The 19,794-nt window shown below is 44.6% G+C and overlaps 1 protein-coding gene across 4 annotated transcripts in view; it reads right to left on the reverse strand.

Annotated features, from left to right (window-relative positions):
- Window positions 1–19,794, reverse strand: part of GPATCH8 (G-patch domain containing 8) — a 114,258-nt gene that overhangs the window by 18,039 nt on the left and 76,425 nt on the right. For all 4 annotated transcript variants that reach the window (XM_074978848.1, XM_074978847.1, XM_074978849.1 and 1 more), the window contains one exon: window positions 8,718–8,861. In XM_074978848.1, the coding sequence (XP_074834949.1) occupies window positions 8,718–8,861 (144 nt within the window). The remainder of the gene's footprint in view (window positions 1–8,717; window positions 8,862–19,794) is intronic.

Genomic DNA, 19,794 nt, shown 5'->3' on the forward strand with positions numbered 1-19,794 from the left:
ACAGTAAAACCAGAATTCTGACCCATTAAATAACCAAAAGTACCAGCCTACATAATTTCATTGATTAAAACCCCATTTAATTGGCATTAAACACAAAGGAAAAATGCTAAATGCTAGTACAGCAGAAATAAGAGCCCCACGTATAGTGCCCTGAAAGCACTATAGCTGAGTATTCCATGCAAAGTTTAATCTTTCAATGGGAAGGCCCCAAAATATTCACACATGTGAGATAGCACAGACATTTGCAGATTTAGGTCAAACAGAAGGCAACTGATGCAACAGTATGAACCAACTGGAGTACCTACACCTGCTAGGCTCCCAGCCTCATCTCTGTTCCAACCACTATTAAATAAAAAAAGCAGTCCAGTAGCACTTTAAAGACTAACAAAATAATTTATTTGGTGGTGAGCTTTTGTGGGACAGCCCTACGTCTTCAGATCATAGCCATACCAGAACAACACAATATGGCTATGATCTGAAGAACTGGGTCCGTCCCACTAAAGCTCATCACCTAATAAATTATTTTGTTAGTCTTTAAAGTGCTACTGGACTGCTTTTTTGTTTTGATAGTATATAGACTAGCACGGCTTTCTCTCTCGTACTATTAAATAAAATTAGCATGCTTTTTAGTATGCTACTGCATATACTGGTCTTCTGAACCTTTTACACGAGTTTCTTCTGTATTATATAATCTTCTTGGAGAGAGTTCCATGGTCTGTCACTCGCGCATATGTTTAGAGATTTTGTATTTCATTTCTTAAAAACAATTGTAACATTGTACGTGGTTCTTTTATACTCATCTAACAAGATAAGCGTTTCTGCATCAACTTGTGTGTTAGAAACATGGTGTCATGGACGTGGATTCATGTTTCATTTTTATGACTCCCTTCATGTTGCACTACATCTGCAAGAGATGCAGCAAGGACTGTCACTCTCGTGGGGGTCTTTATAGTCACAACAGACGCTGTAAATGAAGTCCTCAATTGAAACTTTAAAGGGCGCAATCCATAGTCTATGCAGACTGAAGGATGCCGAACTAACTAACTAACATGTTGCATTTTCCATTTACGAAAATGACCCAGAGCTTAGGGACACTGTGACACTGAAAACTGTTGCCATTCTCTGATATCCTTAGAGCTCAAAGAGAAAGCATGTCCCGACACAGACTAAGATATAGTTCTGCTGTGTGATTTTGTTCCCAGAGCCATGGGGATCCAACAGTGCCAACTAACGTCCTGTGCGGTACCTGGAGTAAGTGCAGAGAGACAAGGGTATTCTGTCATAAAAACTCCTACACCAATGACATGCAACTGCAAATGGCCAACCTTCACCTCAGTGAGCTGCAGCAACCCACGGCCCACTGTAATTCCAACTGTGGCTTTCCCGGCAACTCTTGTGCACTGGAGCCCTGCACTTCCCTGCTTCTCCCCTCCCTCCCAGAGCTGGAACAGCCACAAAACAGCCGATCATGGTATTACAGTTCAGGGGATAGGGGAAAGATGGGGGATGGAGAGCAAATCAAGTGACTGGTGCACTCCACAAGTGCTGGAAAGGCGGAGAAGGAGCAAGGAAATACATGGCTGGGCTGTGCAAGAGGCACATGGGGGAGGGGAGCAGCCAGGAGGTCTGTGGGCTGCAGGTGGAGCCCCAGGGGTTGCCTCACACTGTCCCACATTCTAACAATTCAACTAAGACACTTTTCACTGAGAACAGATTGTCACTGCTTTGGCTGCCTGTGTCACCCCAGCCTTCCTTTGTAACATGCAACACTAAGTAGCTTCATGATATTCACATCACTGTGTGAAGCCCTCTGTAACTGAGCTCTGTCTGAAGGCAAGTACATACTACAGAAAATGAGTAAGGCAAGTACATACTACAGAAAATGAGTAAGCTAGTCTCCCCTCTCCACAACTGAGAACTAAGCATGATTTTGTTTGACATTACTCGAGCCATCATGAAAGTCAATGATAATGCAAAAAGGAAAAGTACGTATAAAAAGTAACTCCTAGCACTAGAAATAAAGAAGAGATTGATTCATGAACAAAATCAACTACAGAATTTCACCTTTTTCCCTTTTGCAGGAAGAACTCCTCATGGAGACGCTTTATGTGTATTTTGCCTTCCTGTAAGTCAGTTCAGCACTTTGTATTTCCAAAATGGCATGAGAATATTTAACAGGAAGAAGTCAGAGGGAGGCATTCAGAAATACCTCCTAATGAAATTCTGAGCTCCTGTCGTTGGTGCAGCTCAAGTCCTCAAGAAATTTCAATTATAAATTGTTTCTATGTCTTGAACAATTTTACCCAGCAGGGCAACAAGTACAGTAAGATGCTTCTCCTCTTACTTGGCATAGTAGTGATGGGAAACTGACCAGTGGCTATAACCATGAAGATTCAGAAAACATTTTGAGAAGTGCTGTGCTGCAGAACTTCAAAGTTCCTGGAGTCAGATGAGTGGATAAAGGCCAGAAGCAGTATGATTTTAAAGGAGGTAGGTTCCAGGTTCAGGAATTTTGAAAAGGTCTGGCATATGACTGCACTCAGTTTGGAACAAGGAGGATTTCCTGTGTGATCCAATGTTAATACAGAATGATCTATTAAACTGGGGATAGCACCCAAGAGAGGAGGAGAACACCACTGCCTGGTTTTGCTGCTTAATATATACTTTTTCTTTTAGCGCTGTGGCTAGAAAATTACATACATGTACCATTTAAAGCCACATAAAGCTGTTTAATTCAAAAGCTGATGGCTACAGCACCACAAGGAAAGGGAGAATCTGCCATGTCCAGTAAAGCTGGTGGGCTTTGAGCGGTCTGGATGCTTAATGGCGAACATCTGAGTTGAAGGGCTCTCCGCTTTATCAACCTAAGTCAGCAGCTAACCACCAGTTTTCCCTTCATCTGCCCTTCTGTTCTGAATCTGAACTTTTACTAAAAGGCTGTCTTCACGGTTTTACAGTTCACACAACCACGGACATTGCCAAATTCTTATCTAGAAATCTCCATTACCCATTAAGAGTGGCTTTCTGGGAGAAAGAAAGCAAAACTGACATATATGGTAACAGCCTTTTTTAACTGCTCTTTGAACATACTTCAAAAGGTTTGTCATTTTCACCCTTCAACATGAACATCAGTTGACATTAGTCTTCTCAAGCTTTGCACCTGAAGAATTTATTGCTCTGAGGGTGGGATTATACTCTTTAAAAACATGTATTAGGTCTTCTTTTCAAATGTTAGCCTTATTTTAAGGACAAAATGTCACAGCCTACAAGTGTTTTTTCCCCAGACATTCTGGTTAAAAATGTAGGGAATTAACCAGCCATAGGGTCTTGGTAGTCACAAGAATATGTATTTCACAATTTGACATCTGAAAACCAGATAGAGAATTCCTGATGTTTTGAATTTGACTGAGCTGCTGAAGAACTCAAATATATCCCTCTATAAACAAAATCAACACAACCAGGACTTCCCCTTTATAGTTTTAATGTTGACAACTTGGTGGCAGATCCAGAATTTACTGGGTAGGATCAATACACTTACCTATTGTCCCTGATTCGCAATAATCCTGAGTTCCTTCCTGGAATACAAGACAGTGTCTTTATATCTTGGGAATAGAAGGGAATGTAGGGATGGAAGATCTATTTAATAGGGATAAACTAATGTCCATGGAGCAGTCTAAGAACTAACCAAAACTGCCATTTTAAATATTTAAAAGCAAAGACTACTCTCAAAGGGAATTTACATTGGACAAGAAGCACAATACGGAAAATGTAATTTTAATTAATGTCTTCAGAATTCCCCCCCCTTATACATCTGTATCATCACTGCTGCAAGATATGGTCAAGTACATCCAACTCCAATGACTAATATTTATCACTAAGGATGTTGTGGGGTCTTGTTTTCTGCAGCAATAAAACCAAATGGGAAATATAAGTCCCCAGCCCACATCTTATACTGAAGTTTTAGCTGTGAAGAAAAATTATCCAACGCAAGTATGAACTAGGGAATCAAGTCTGCAAGTGCTTTATTCAATCTCTGCCAATAGGTAGAAGTTGATTTACTTTAAGTGTCTCTTCCTTTAACTGTCTCTCAAAGAAATCTCTTTGCTTTATATAATCAGACAAAAAGTCAAATTCAGTTCTAAAATAACAAGCAGCCTGGTAGCACCTTAGAGACTAACAAATTTATTAGGTCATGAGCTTTCCTGAGTAAGACCCACTTAAAATGTCTTTTGTAATGCACCTTTATTATTTCTTTAGAAAGTAACACACACTGCTGCCTTTTCCTTGAGGAATATGCATAACCCAGGAAAAGAATTCTAGAAACTCAGGAGAGCTTTTCAACTTCAATTAAGGTTACACAGAACAACCTGCATTTGGTTTACTTTAACATGAGTGCTCCTTTTGGGCTAACTAATGTATATTAATAACTACTTGCATAAATCAATGTACAAGAAGAATATCTGATTTTGTCTTTACTTCACAGATCAAAGATGATTCTAGGAAATTTGCACTGTCAATATATTTATTGCCTAACATCAAAGCTACATTTTAGCATTTTAAAAGCTATACTCAAAACAACTAAGAATAAATCTGTTTCTCAGAACTGATCCTACTTTTGACTGTAATTAGGTTGCTGGACAAGATACAGTTATCTGCTGCAAGATACTATTTCAATTCTTCCCAGGCAGTTTCAAATCTGCTGCTAAATTCCAAACTTCTAACACTGCCTGTGCAGTTTTAAGATGCAAGTGGCCACTCTCCTAAATGCAGCTTGATTTCTTCTGCCCTAAACTTTTCATAGATGACTTCCTGAAATGTTCTTGAGTTTCAGGAAACATTCAGTACCATCAAAACAAAAAAGCAGTCAAGTAGCACTTTAAAGACTAACAAAATAATTTATTAGGTCAGCTTCCGTGGGACAGACTCACTTCTTCAGACCATAGCCATACCAGAACAGGGACTCAATATGTAAGGCAGAGAGAACCAAAAACAGTAATCATGGTGGACAAATCAGAAAAAAAAATGATCAAGGTGAGCAAGCCAGAGATTTTGTTAGTTTTTACAGTGCTACTTGACTGCTTTTTTCTTTTGATAGTATATAGACTAGCACGGCTTCCTCTCAGTTACCATTCAATACCAGTGTAACAACTGCACATGATGGAGGTGGTATCACCCATTCAGATGGCCAACACCAACGAACTCTTCATTGAAAGCAGAAATCCGTTTTGCATGCAGTTTTTCCCCTCACCATACTTCTGCCACTTTTCTTTCACACACTAGAAGTGGACTGTTCTGCCAGCTGCATGACACTGGCCTGTGCTTGGCCAGTCAGTTTTTACTTCATAAGCCCCTCTAAGCAGTGGCGGAAACATACATTGCCAGTTCAGTCACTCTCCTGTAGCTCTCTCTGTTGGCTGTTCAGATACACTCTTGTCAAGAGCTGCCATGAATATGAAATCACCACATAGTACTAATGCATGCCATGCTCTCAAACGCCAGCTAACCTAACGAAAAGTCCAAACTAAATTACATCAGAAAACTACAAAAACTCCACCTATTGGCAGCCCAGTGTATACAACTTAGGCTATGTCCACACTGCGAGATAAATTTGAATTTACTGCAAAAAGCCTGATATTCCATCGTCACTGTCTTCACTGTAAATATCATTAGCTTGCTTTGGAGAGCACTAATACTGATCTCATAACATGCTCGAAGCTGACTGGGTATAGCATCAAATTTGAATTTCAAAGTCTAAATGCAGGCCAGTGTGAAAGTCCCATGTCTTGAAATCAAATTCATTAGCCTCCAGAGGTGTCCTGCGTGTATCCCGCAATGCCCCTCAGTGCTCCGCTCTGGCAGCTTCCATCTCTGCTGCTCTCCAGGTCTGCAGGAATTAGGTAACAGGAAGCCCATGAATTTGAATTCGGCACCAGGAAGCCCATGGCTGTGGGGTCGGGATTGTATGAGAAGCTAAGAAACCTCTTTCTTTCTTTGCTGTCAGCGCCATGAGTGCATCTCCCCATTCAAACAGCCCCAACATGGATGTCCTGGCTCTGTCTCTACTCCTGCTAACTACACACTGATTCTTTTTCAGCACTGGCGCCAGCCCCTGCCCTACCGCACCATGTGGTAGCTAGTCTGTTGGGGGAGAGAGGTGTGTCATGCATGAAAGAGAGGGCGACAAATGTTTTTTCTGAAGTTTACCTTTGTTCTGGGGCCCCTCCTCCCTAGGTACCATGCAGTCGGGGTCTTTCCCACCCCCAACCACCACACGTGTCTAGTTCCCACTGAATAAAAGGATGTACGTGTGGTTCAGTGTGGACCATGCTGCATGCAGTGAGGGCTCCAAGGGTAGGAAAGATTTTTGGGGGCTCGGTGCCACCAGGGGGACTGCTTCAACTGGGCCCCCACCCCCATAAAAATATTTTGGTAGGGCTTGCTGCCAGTGGGGGCTGGGAAAGGAGAGTCTACCCAGACAGCTAAGATTTTCGGGAGCTTGTAGTCACAGATGCCACATCCTTCCACCAAAAATATATGGGGGGCGGGGCTTGCAGCTGCCATGGGGACCATTTCTACTGACTCGGTGGACATGGTCCCCTCACCCCCAAACAAAAAGATTATCAGGAAACAATTTCAACTGGTCCATCATCCTCCGATCCACCCAACCCTCCCCCCTCAATGGGATGATGGAGGCTGGCACCCTGACAGTCAGTCAGCACTGAGCCCCCCACCTGAGCACTACTGCTTATTGAAATTTGGCAAGCCCCGTCAGCCGTGTTGGACAACTCTGTGTAGTTTAGTGGAAAGCCAAAAATCTTTTTCCTAACCATTGCTATCGTCTTTCTTCACGCTTTGCCCCCCTTAACGCAGGAAAGGGTGGGCGGAGGACCAGTTGAGAAGAGACAGAGTGCTGGGTGATCCCCAGGGCACAGAATAGTGTAATGGACTGGGAAGCCAAAACCCTGCCTCCCCAAATTTTTTTTTTCAAAAGCTTTACTACCCTGCTCTTTCTTCAAGCTTTGCATTGATCCTGTATTATTTCCAGGGATCACTTGTAATCAAGGGAGAACTGGAGGGCCAGTTGAGAAGACTCAGACACCTGCTGCTTCTTGTAAAATCTTTGATAATTCAGTTACAGCTACAGTTATAAAAATAATTCATTTGCAGAAGCAAAAGATTTCAGTTAATTTGGCGATCTTTGTTGATGTCCTACTTTTCCTTCCTTCCTCCTGGAAAAATGGCTGTTTGCAATGTGGGAAGATGACTTCACATAATTACAAGCACTTGTGAGGTATTTTTCCCCCCCATGCTGCACCAGCAAAATACCCGGAACGCTATGGGGCTGAGGAAACCATGGATTGGGTTCCCACAATGCACTACTGCAGCAGTCGATGTTTGGCAATTGAATGTGGCAGCAATAAGTTAACTTTGTGGAGAGCCTGTGGGGAGGTCAGGATACTCCAAATGTATAAAACACAGCATTGCAAAATCAACTTTAATAAATTCAAATTTATCTCATAGTGTAGATGTAACCTTGGTGAAAACAGCCCTTGTGTATGGCTGTTTCCCATAATACAGGAGGAACCTGTTAATTTGTACTTTGCTAGTTTGTAAATTCCATAATTCATTGCAATTCTTTGCTATTGTTTTCCAGGTACCTGAGGAGTGCTGTAGTGCACTTTTATATTATTAAGACCTCACTTTACTTTTAGGAAACATTGTATATATTGATCATCATCAAACTATCAAAATGAAAATATATTTTGCAATGCAGTTGTCTTGACTTTAAAATTGCACTTGTTGCTCACTTACTGTTTTACAAAATACAGACATCCACAACATATCTCCCAGTCACCAGCAGGAATTAAGGACGTCCTATCAGATGTAACATTACAGAAGACCAGAATCCCTGCTCTCTGAGAAATGAGGTCTATAGACAGAGCTGCTGTTGTAGCTGCAGTGGTCCCAGGATATCAGAAAGACAAGGTGGGTGATGTAATATCCTTTACTGAACCAGATTCTGTTAGTGAGAGAGAGTGGGGCTTTTGAGCTACAACAGAGCTCTTCTCCACCAACCAAATTAGGTTCAATAAAGATATTCCCTTACCCACCCAGTCTATCCACAGAGATTTAAAACAGAAAGTTCGGTAATGCCCAAAGCTTGGTCATTAGTCAGAAGTGTGTGAACAGACAAAAACTTTGGCCTGAACTTTAGCATTAAATGTATGGCAAGACACCTATAGCAAGCACAAAGTGGGCCACCTTTGGAATTTAAACTGCTTCAATAGAATTTTTTTTAGAATTGGGCAACCCTCTGGAGCCATAGGCTTCAGACATTGCTCCTAATGACTTCTCCTTGCTGCAGTAGCCACTCTTTTGATAAAACCTATTATTGGTGCTCACCACAGAGCCTCAGAAATCACACTGCTCATTCCAAAGCATTGATGAATTAAGTGGGACCCATCCAGACTCATCAAATCTCCTTTTCAGTCTGACTGCAGCCACTCCTGGAACAGAGTTAATTCAAATCTTAACCCTTTGATGCCAGCAATTAAATTTCTTTTAAAGAAGAGTCCATTATTGGCAAAGGGACTCATCTCAACCAAGAGCAGCAAGAAGTTTCTCCAGAAGACACAGGGACATTCAGGTCAACACCACACATAGGGTCTGCAACCAGAATATCATGGCACTTATCTGCAGTGCCAGCAACTGTTTACCTGTTTGTGAGCGTGGTCATACGAGTTTATGTGGTTGTCAAACTCTTGATGTTTTTGATACTGCTTGTCACAGAGTTCGCAGTAAAAATTTGCTCGGAGGTCTTCCAGGGCCTTGGCAATTGCCTTTTCTTTGTCAACATAATCCTGCAATATTAATGAAAGTCAGCGGTGTTAAGTTCCTTTAAAATAATCAGTGAAGCTGAACAATTCCATTAAGGAAAAAACCTTTATATAGAAACCTTAACATGACACTGATTAAAATACAGTGCCTTCACTGAGAAGCTTACAGTACAGAAGAGAAAACCAACATCTGTGATTCTGTACTACTACACAATAAATCAACCTTACCTTATGGCTGCAAACGGAGCGTTCAAACTCACGAGAAAAGCTATTCAAATTTCCAAGCCAATTAATAAAACATTTTAAAACTGGCTGCTGTTTCACATAAAGCTAAGACCAAAGTGCCAAATGAACCTCCTTAACTCGCCCTCAGAATTCACTTCACATGTAAAATTTATTCTGGGTCCAGTCCATATTCAGTTTTCCCAGCAAAGCAACTCTTCAGTTATTCCATTGTTTTACCCTCTCAAATCTGTAAATATTAAGAGGTCTATACACAAATGTATTCAGGCAAGAGCATGGTCCATTATAGAGAAATGCAACCCAGCAAAATTCAAAGTCTTATCCTCATTTGTTGTTTAAAAACTTGAACCAGGGATGCCGTAACTGGACTTACTGAGCTGACACACATTTGCCATTAGTGGCAAGAACCAGAAAGTCAAATATTCTCAATATCTATTACAGCACAGTGGACAGATAATTGCATTCCTTCAGTCCTGAACTACAAATACCATCCACAGTGTGCTTATACAGATACATTCAGTCTTACCTATCCGGCTTTAAATATTACATATAAAAATGACATTAATCTCATTGCACAGTTGAGTTTGAAGCCTTTATTAGGTCCCATTATGATTAAATCTTCATGACCTAAACTTCATTTAGTGCACAGGATGGATGGTGGACAGTGCAATATTATGCTTTTATTGTCATCATTCAATTTATAACCCTAGCACTTATTTACTGCACAAAATCCAAACCTTACCATGAATATGAAGTTAAAGAACTCTGATACTACAGAGATAAGAAAAGCCCACAAGGAAACTAAAGATTAAATTTCCTTTACAATCCCTTGAAGATAAACAGCATTGCCCACATTTTAGATACTGAACTGAACAGATTTAGGCTATAAATAACTGAGCAGTAATTTTGGGCATCCTGCTTGAGATGCACAGGGCCTTGCTCTTCAGAGCAGTTAGCATTGTCACAGGATGTTATACATTCAAAGCAGAGCTTTCAGCTTGGAAGGATTTTTTTGTTTTGTTAAAATTGTACCATCAGTGTTGAGAGAGGGCTTCTAAGTAAAGCCTCCACTCTGAACTAGTGAGGTTAACACAGCACTATAGCTGGGCATTTATTTACGTAAGAAGAGAACCCTTCTTCCCTCAGAGTTCATCTGTACCAGCTGCTTGGTACTGTTGTAAAGTTATAGTTCAAATTTGTAACCTCAATTCTTTCTACCACTAAAACAAACCTTTGACTCTCTAAGGGGAATAAATACCTGGGTCAGATGAGCTCTGAATCCTCATGCTAATATCCTTAAACAGAAAATACAAAAAAGCACAAGTGTATCCACAAAATTGCTTTTAAGTACACTAGTTACAATTTTCTCTAAGGCAGCATCTACACTACACCATCATTTCAAAGCAGCTTACTTGGAAGCTCAACTTCAAAGTAACAAACTTTCAAAATGCACATCCACACCCACAAAGCTGATCTAATTCACCATCTCCTACTTCAAAGTAGTGCCCTAGCACTTTGAAAGGAAGTGTCTACACACCTGACCCCTATTGTAAAGTAAGAGGCCAGGAAATACCACAGACAGAGGTCACATGGCTGACAAGTGCTTCTGGGGCATGCAACTAGCCACTCCTTTAGGGCCCCTCCCAACACACACACCCTGCACATGCTCAGGGCTGCCAAGCTGTACACAGCACAGCACACTGCGGAGACCTTTATGGATCCTCAGCTGCTCCTCAAGGGGGATTTGCTCCAGGCCATGGCCAGCCTGCAGGCAATGCTGCTGGTGGCCATCCTCCAGCAGCATCACAGGACCAGTCACACAGGCCCAGTCCTGCCCTCTACTAAGGGCAGTTGCTGTGGTCCACCCCAGTGATCCAGCAACTTGGGGGTTTTCCCAACAGCACTCCGTGGGACGGTCTCATGCTGGGTGACTCAGACGATAACTGGTGGCTGCACATCTTCAGGATGACCAGGGAGACATTCGAGGAGCTCTGTGCCACTGGCTCGCCTCAGCCCTCCAGCACTGTGGACACCAGGATGTGGCCCACACCCCCTCCCAGCAAGATGGTAGCCATTGCCCTCTGGAAGCTTGCCATCCCGGACAGCCACCACTTCGTCAGACATCAGTTTGGGGTGGACAAGGCCACCGCCAGGGCAGTCTTGATTGAAGCTGAGGGGGAACTGCATGGGGACAGGTACCACCCACACCCACACGGACGCATCTGGGTTGCACCCCATGCAGGTAATCTTCTCTTCTGCTGGGTGGTCACCATCTGGGACCTAGACATCGCCCTCACCAACTTCGCGGATCTGGGCTTCCTGAATGCTTTCAGCACGCTGGACAGCACACACATTGCCATCTGAGCCCTGGACTGCAGTGCAGGCTCTTTTGTGAGCCAAATGGGGTAAGACACCCTGGTCCTCCAAGCCCATATCAGCACTTCGGTCCAGTTTGGGGATGTGCATGTGGGATGGTCAGGCAGGACCCATGACGCCCAGGTGTTTCAGAATTTGTGGCTCGGCTGTCGAATGCAGGACAGCACCTACCTTCCCCTGGGGGAGCTCCCAGTAAGAGACATCACCCCCTGCATTGTGGCTGATGCCGCTTACCCCCCAGCACCCATGGCTCATGAGGCCCTACACAGGATGCACACCCATGCCAGGACATGTTCAATGCACGACTGAACCAGGCCAGGGACACAGTTGAGCAGGTATTTGGGCAGCTGAAGGAGCAATTTAGATGCCTCCTCATGAGGCTGGAGGTCAGCCTCCCAAACATGCCTGGTTGTGGCCTGCTCTACTTTCCATAATATTGTGGAGAGCAAAGGGGAGCCCTTCTGCCCAGGGCTGGGCCACCGAGCCTCCTGACAAGTAAGAGCAACCACCTGCAGCCCCGTGCTGCCAGATGCACAGAAACAGAGTGCATGTCAGGGAGGTCTGGTGGGAAGCCTTTGCCCGGGGCCCAGGGTGACCGCCCCCAAGCCAACTCCCAACCATATACCCACTCCCAGCAGAATCCCACCTCCCCACCACCACACAATAAGGACACGGGAGATGGGATGGAATTTAAATTTTACTATTGCAAATAAAACTTGCATGTTTAAAAACCTCTAAACAACACGAGTGCCTACGACTATGTTCAAGGTGGGAACCACATACAAGAGGACGGGGGGGAGGCACTGGGGTAGGGGAACCAACTTGGAAGAGGGAGCCAGGGTGGGCGAGGCCTTATTTGTCCACCAGGATGGAGGGCCAGGACCAGCAGCCACCATAGGACTTCCTACTGCCCCAGATACAGGGAAATCATCGGGGCTGGGTTGGGGCCAGCACAACAGGAAGGTAGGGACTTTGGGGGAGGGGTATGGCGGTCTCAGGGTCAGTGGGAACCATAGGAGGGGATGGAGGAGCAGGTGGGGCGGGGGGAGCCTGCTTGCCCTGGATGGCACTAGCCACCAGCCACTGGCCAATTGTCAGGCAAGTGACAGGTCAGGCAAAAGCAGGTCAGTGGCTAACCAAGAAGCAGTGCAGGGCAGGAGAAGGGCTGCGGGGCAGGTAGGTGAGGGAGCAGGAGGTTGGATGAGGCAGGTGGCGACACAGGAGGTTGGGCAAGGCAGGTGGCCACAGCCTAGGTCAGGGTTTCCAGGCTGTCAGCCACCCACACCCACACCTCCTCCTCTATCACCAGCCAGTCCTGGGGCACTGCAGTCATCTCCTGCAGGATGGCCCTGTTGGCAGCCACGTCCTCGTCCCCACCTCAACAGCGACACCTGGCCTGTCGGTGACCACACAGGAACACAGAATCAGGTGGGGTGGCTGATTCCCAGCCCTCTGCAGCTACTAGATTGTCCCAGACGGGGCTGGAACAGCTCCTGGACAGAGGGCCTGTGGCGACACAAGGGGACAGGGGAACAGCCCACGAGTCCTGTGTCCTGACGCTGGGGCCCCACTCCACCGGCCCTCACCCTGCCCCCCCTGCTGCTGGATGTCCCAGGGGGCCTCCTGGGATCGAGGTGCAGAGGAGGTCCCACATGGTAAGGGTCAGGCCAGGATCGGTATCCCCGCCCCCCCACCCGATGTGTGGACTGTTGGGTTGTGCAGGGGTGGGCGCTGAGTGTCAGCGGGTATGTGGCCCCCTGCAGCAGGGTGTGGAGTCCCCCTCCTCAGGCCCCGAGGGATCCCGAATACCCCATACCTACCAGCTAGTACTTCCATGAACTCCGGTGATGCCTGGCTGGAGGTGTCCTGGCTCGATGTCCCACAGGGGAGGGCAATGACAAGGGTCCCGTTGCTTGAACCCTTATCCTTGCTCCAGCCTCTGTCCCCTGGTCGGGTGCTGGTGGCAGCTGAAAGACCTGGCTCCTCCTCGGTCTCTGTTGGGGGATGGCAGTGTCCAGGAGGTGCTCTGGAGGTTGTACCTCCTTTGGCCCCATGAAGTGGTGGAGTTCATCATAATGGGGGCACTGGGTGGGCTATGCCCCACCGGCTGGCAGTGTCCCAGGCTCCGCAGTAGCCTGCCGGAACTCCTTGACCTTTGTTCCGACATGTTCGCTGCTCCTGGTGAGGTGCCCCCAGCTGGTGAGGCCCCTGGCCAGCCAGTCACACACGTTAGTGTTCCATTGCCATGCACCGGTCTGTAGCAGTACCTCCTCCTCCCCACCACAGCACGAGGAGGTCCTGGACTTCCTGCTCCATCGAGGAGGGGTACCTTTTGTGCTGGCACTCGCTGGGCTTCTGGGACTCCTGGCTGGGCTCACAGATGGGCTCTGGGGAGGGTACGGGGCTCCTGGATGGACAACATGGCTGGCTGAGGGTGGCTGTTGCTGCGGTGTGGTCAGGGAGTGGTCATGCAGCAGGGAACTCATACTCACCCTGCTTGTAGCACGCTCTCAGCTTCTTGTCTAGGGTTGCTGGGTAGCTACATCTTTATGCATGATGGGCAGTGACCATAGAGCCCTGTCTGGGCTGGCTGGAGCATCTCTGGGTTCCTGTTAGCTGCTGCCATGGCGGACCTGCTACTTCAAAGTTACGGGATGCGCAGTATCTAAACACGTCCTAGTTCTACGTTACACTTCGAAACAGGGTGCTATTCCCTTTCCAAGAATGGAGTAAGGACTTTGAAGTTGGGTCCCCGTATTTCAACTGCTATTTTGAAGTAACGTATGATGTGTGTAAATGCTCTACACTTAACTTCAAATTTCGTTCATTGCTAGTGTAGACACTGCCTAAGAGAAGTTGCTTTCTAATGTCTTGATTTGTCACAAGTGAATTACTTTTTTAAACGTGTTAAAGGGTGAGTGTTACACAGCAGGATTACACATAATACTATAATGCAAGATTAAGTTCATATATTTCTTAGAGCACATGGTAAGAATCCTCACTAAGAACTGACCATTAGAAGGTATTTTTAAAGGGGATTTTGAGCATTTGGGTTAAAATCTATTCTAAGTCCCAGCTTCAAGTAGGACATTTCTTTTCAAGTTTTTAGCTAGCTGTTCTTCAGACTCCTTTTTAGCTTTTATCACATTTTTACACTTAATTTGGCAGTGTTTATGCTCCTTTCTATTTTCCTCAGTAGGATCTGACTTCTACTTTTTTTTAAAGATGCCTTTTTCTCTCTCACTGCTTCTTTTACATGGTGGTTAAGCCACATCAGCTCTTTGTTGGGTCTTTTACTATATCTTTTAATTTGGGGTACACATTTAAATTGGGCCTCTATTATGGTGTTTTTGAAAAGTTTCCATGCAACTTGCAAGGATTTTACTTCAGCCACTGTAAAATTTAATTTCCATTTAACTAACCGTCTCATTTTTAGAGCGTGTCCCTTTCCGAAATTAAATGCCAGAGTGTTGGACTGCTGAGATGTTCTTTCCACCACAGGAATGTTAAATGCTGTTATATTATGGTCACTATTTCCGAGCGGTCCTGTTAGTTATCTATTGGACCAGATCTTGTACTCCTCTCAGAACTAAACCAAGAACTGCCTCTCCCCTTGTGGGTTCCTGTACCAGCTGCTCCAAGAAGCAATCATTTAAGGTACCAAGACATTTTATCTCCGCATCTCATCCTGAGGTGACATGCATCCGTTCAATATGGGGATAATTGAAATCCCCTACTACTACTAAGTTTTTTATTTTGACTGCTTCCCTAATCTCCCTAACATTTCATAGTCACTATCACTCTCCTGCTCAGGTGGTCGGTGGTATGTCCCTACTGCTATATTCTTACTAAGTCATGGAATTTCTATCCATAGAAGTTCTATGGAACCTTCTGAGAATAGAACGGAGAACATCTTATTGCCCTCATATAAAGCCACAGTACACCCACATCTTGAATACTGTGTACAGGTGTGGTGTCCTCATTTCAAAAAAGATATACTGGCATCAGAAAGGTTCAAAAAAGGGCAACTGAAATGATGAGGGGTTTGGAATGGGTCCCATAAGAAGAGATTAAAGAAACTAGGACTTTTCAGTTTAGAAAAGAGGAGACATGGGGGAATATGAGGTATACAAAATTGAGTGATGTGGACAAAGTGAAAAAGGAAAAATTATTTACTTGTTCCCCTAATATAAGGCTAATTACATAAATGGGCAGCAGGTTTAAAACTAATAAAAGGAAGTTCTTCTTCAGACAGCGCACAATCAACCAGTGGAACTCTTCGCCAGGGGAGGCTGTGAAGGCTAGGACTACAACAGGGGTTAAAAAAAGAGCTAGATCAATTCATGGAGGTTAGGTCCATTAATGGCTATTACCCAGGGTGGGTAGGAATGGTATCCCTAGCCTCTGTTTGTCAGAAGATGGAGATGGATGGAAGGGGAGAGACAGACAGACAGAGATTGTGTGGTCGTTATCTGTTCAGGCCATTCTCTCTGGGGCACCTTGCATTGGCCATTGTTGGTAGACATGATAATGGGCTGGATGGACCTTTGGTCTGACCCAGCACAGCAATTTTCGTGTTCTTAACTCAAACCCTATTCCTTCGGTAGTGTGCAAAAGGTTTACTGGACAGTATGCCACACCAAAAATGAAAGACTGGGATATTTTTACTATATTGAGGTAGAAATGTGCCATAGGGAAACATGTTTCCATAGGCTACACGACCATCTAAAACATATCCCTTTAAAAATGACAAAAGACACGTTTAACTCTTCTTACATCCAGAAGCAATGGGTAATTTAAAAATTAATTCACATGTCATTTATTTTTACAATGATCAAATATCACAGAAGTTCACATCAACAGGCAGAACAACATCTTAATTTAGTAGGGAAAAACAAAGTTAAAGGGAGCATACAGCTATTACAGTTGAATAAGCTGATTTCAGTGCCATCTTCCTCACCAAAGTAACAGAGGGGTGGCTGTGTTAGTCTATCTTAACAAAAGAAACTGGCAGTCCCGTAGCACCTTAAAGACTAACAAAATAATATATTAGGTGATCACTATAGGGCTTATTTATTATTTTGGTAGCACTGCATAGTTGTATAAATTATTTTGTTAGTCTTTAAAGGGCTACAGGACTGCTGGTTTGTTTTCCCACCAAAAATGGTAACTCCATCCACCACTCCCCAAGACAACACAAGTAAAACTGATGCCTTAAATATAGCGTCTGCTGCTTTTCTTCATCCTTATCAGCCACTGATGTCCAAAGACATCTGAATGGACAAGATTTTCCAAGATGTAATGTGCTTCCCAGGAAATGGCTGGTAAGCAAAAGGAGGGACATGGAACAGCACTATACCCTGGGGACAACACTGGTCCCAAAACAGAAAGTCCAATGCTGGTCCACATTGCAATGCAGAATGTTCAGAGCCAGCAGAGTGGTCCAATTTGCTTATTAAGAAAACACAGTCCTTGGCTTTGCTCAACACACATTTTCTAGACTATGAAACAGGAAAAATTCTATCTTCAGAAAACTCACGCTATAATGCTGTATATTGACAGGATATAAAAAATACTCCTAATTAGATGCAGTCAGTCATTTCTGGTACACCAGAACAGTGTACTGCCTACTAAAAAACCACCATTTATGCAACGTTACAGCAATATTCACCTTGCTGCGGGAACGCAAACCAATACAAAGAAACCAACTCTTCTTTCCAGTTCATCATCAACAACAAACATGGGCTTGGTGCCTGTCGACGTCTGACGCCTCCCTCACTAGTTCCTTCCATCTTTCCCGGTCCAGTGTGGAGTGGCTTAGTTTCTGTAGACTAACTCTGCACCAGTCTACTGTATCATCTACCCATTCTCTGTGGAGTCTGCCTCTCCTATTTGAGCCATCCATTATGCCGAATACCACGGTCTTAATTTTTCATTCATTGCTCATTCTGCAGATATGCCCAAATAGATGTAACTTGCGTTGTATGACCTTTTGCATTAGGGTCTCTTTCAGCTGTATCTTCTTATATAACTCCCCTTTAGTGACCTTCTGCATCCATCCTATTCTCAGGATCTTTCTGCTACAACACCATTATCCTTCTGTTCAAATCTTTTATCATCACCCATTTCTCACATCTGTTTTCAAGATGCTCCGGTTTATTCCTAAGTGAATCAGTCTTCACGGACAAAGTCAACTTCCCCATGACGGTCCTAGACCATGCAGTATGGGAAGGTGGAGGGCAGCCATCTGTGGGGAAGGAACAAGTTCTGAGCTATCTAGAAAAACTAGATGTGCACAAGTCCATGGGTCTGGATTTAATGCACCCAAGGGTACTGAGGGAACTGGCAGAGGTCATTGCTGAACCTTTGGCCATTATCTTTGAAGACTCTCAGAGATCGGGGGAGATCCCGGATGACTGGAAGAAGGAAAATGTAGTGCCCATCTTTAAAAAAGGAAAGGAGGACAATCCAGGGAACTATAGACCCATCAGCCTTACCTCAATCCCTGGGAAAATAATGGAGGGAATCCTCAAGGAATCCATTTTGGAGCACTTGGAAGAGGGGAAAGTGATCAAAAGTAGCCAACATGGATTCACCAGGGGCAAGTCCTGCCTGACTAATCTGATTAGCTTCTATGACGAGGTAACAAGCTCTGTGGACATGAGGAAGTCAGTGGATGTGCTATACCTTGACTTCAGCAAGGCTTCTGATACGGTCTCCCACAACATTCTTGTCCATAAGTTAAGGAAATATGGATTGGATCCTTGGACTATAAGATGGCTAAAAAGCTGGCTTGATGGTCGGGCCCAACGGGTAGCGGTCAATGGCTCAATACCTGGATGGCGGCCTGTTTCAAGCGGAGTGCCGCAAGCCTCAGTTCTGGGGCCGGTGTTATTCAACATCTTTATTATTGACCTGGATGAGGGACTGGATTGCACCCTCAGCAAGTTTGCAGATGACACAAAACTAGGGGGAGAGGTAGATTCATTGGAGGGTAGAGAGAGAATCCAGAGGGACCTGGATAATTGGAGGACTGGGCCAAAAGAAATCTGATGCGGTTCAATAAGGAGAAGTGTAGAGTCCTGAACCTAGGGCAGAAGAATCCCAAGCATTGTTACAGGCTGGGGACTGACTGGCTCAGCAGCAGTACGATGGAAAGGGACCTAGGGGTTATGGTGGATGAATGGCTGGATATGAGTAAACAGTGTGCCCTTGTAGCCAAGAAGGCTAATGGCATACTAGGGTGCATTAGGAGGAGCATTTTGAGCAGATCTAGAGAAGTAATTATTCCTCTTTATTTGGCACTGGTGAGGCCACATCTGGAATAGTGTGTCCAGTTTTGGGCCCCCCAGTATAAAAAGGATATGTATTTGCTGGAGCAGGTTCAGTGAAGGGCAACAAAAATGATTAAGGGTCTGGAGCACAAGACCTGTGAGGATAGGCTGAGGGATTTGAGCTTGTTTAGTTTACAGAAGAGAAGACTTAGAGGTGATTTAATAGCAGCCTTCAACTTCCTGAAGGGGAGCTCTAAAAAGGAGGGTGAGAAACTGTTCAGTGGTGTCAGATGGCGGAACAAGGAGTAATGGTCTGAAGTTGAAGAGGGAGAGGTGTAGGTTAGATATTAGGAAAAACTACTCCACCAGGTGGGTGGTGAAGCATTGGAATGTGTTGCCTAGAGAGGTGGTGGATTCTCCACCCCTTGAGGTTTTTAAGTCCCAGCTGGACAAGGTCCTGGCTGGGATGACTTAGTGGGGGTTGATTCTGCTTGAAGCAGGGGGCTGGACTAGATGACCTCCTGAGGTCCCTTCCAGCCCTATGATTCTGTGAATCGCTTTGCTTTTCCAGATCTTATCCATTACCTTCAAACTTTTTGCTTTCGCTATTCTAGTCTCTCTTTCTTATAGTCTAGATCATACATTGTTGCTTCCCAGATATGTGAACTTCTCTACATTCTCTAGCTCGATCCCATCTACACTGATCTTCCTTCCTACTTCCTGATCTACAAATACCATCCTTTTTGTTTTATCGATGTTCATTTGTCCATACTGCTTCCCTTCCTTGTTTAGCACCTGCACCATTCTCGCTAGCTTCTCTTCATCTTCCTTGATAATAACTATATCATCTGTGAACCTCAACTTGTTAATTTTCATCCTTTCATCGATATCCCTTCTACCTCTTCCTTGATCTTGTCCATCGCTCTCTCTAGATGCTGATGAAGATACTTGGAGATATCGGATCTCCTTATTTTGCACCTCTACTCATTCTAAACCAGCCTCCCAATTCTCCGCACCTTCTCACCAGTGCCTCCACATTGTCCTTGATATCCTTCAACAACCAT

This window comes from Carettochelys insculpta, chromosome 28 (genome assembly GCF_033958435.1).
Source record: "Carettochelys insculpta isolate YL-2023 chromosome 28, ASM3395843v1, whole genome shotgun sequence".
NCBI classification, from domain to species: domain Eukaryota; kingdom Metazoa; phylum Chordata; order Testudines; family Carettochelyidae; genus Carettochelys; species Carettochelys insculpta.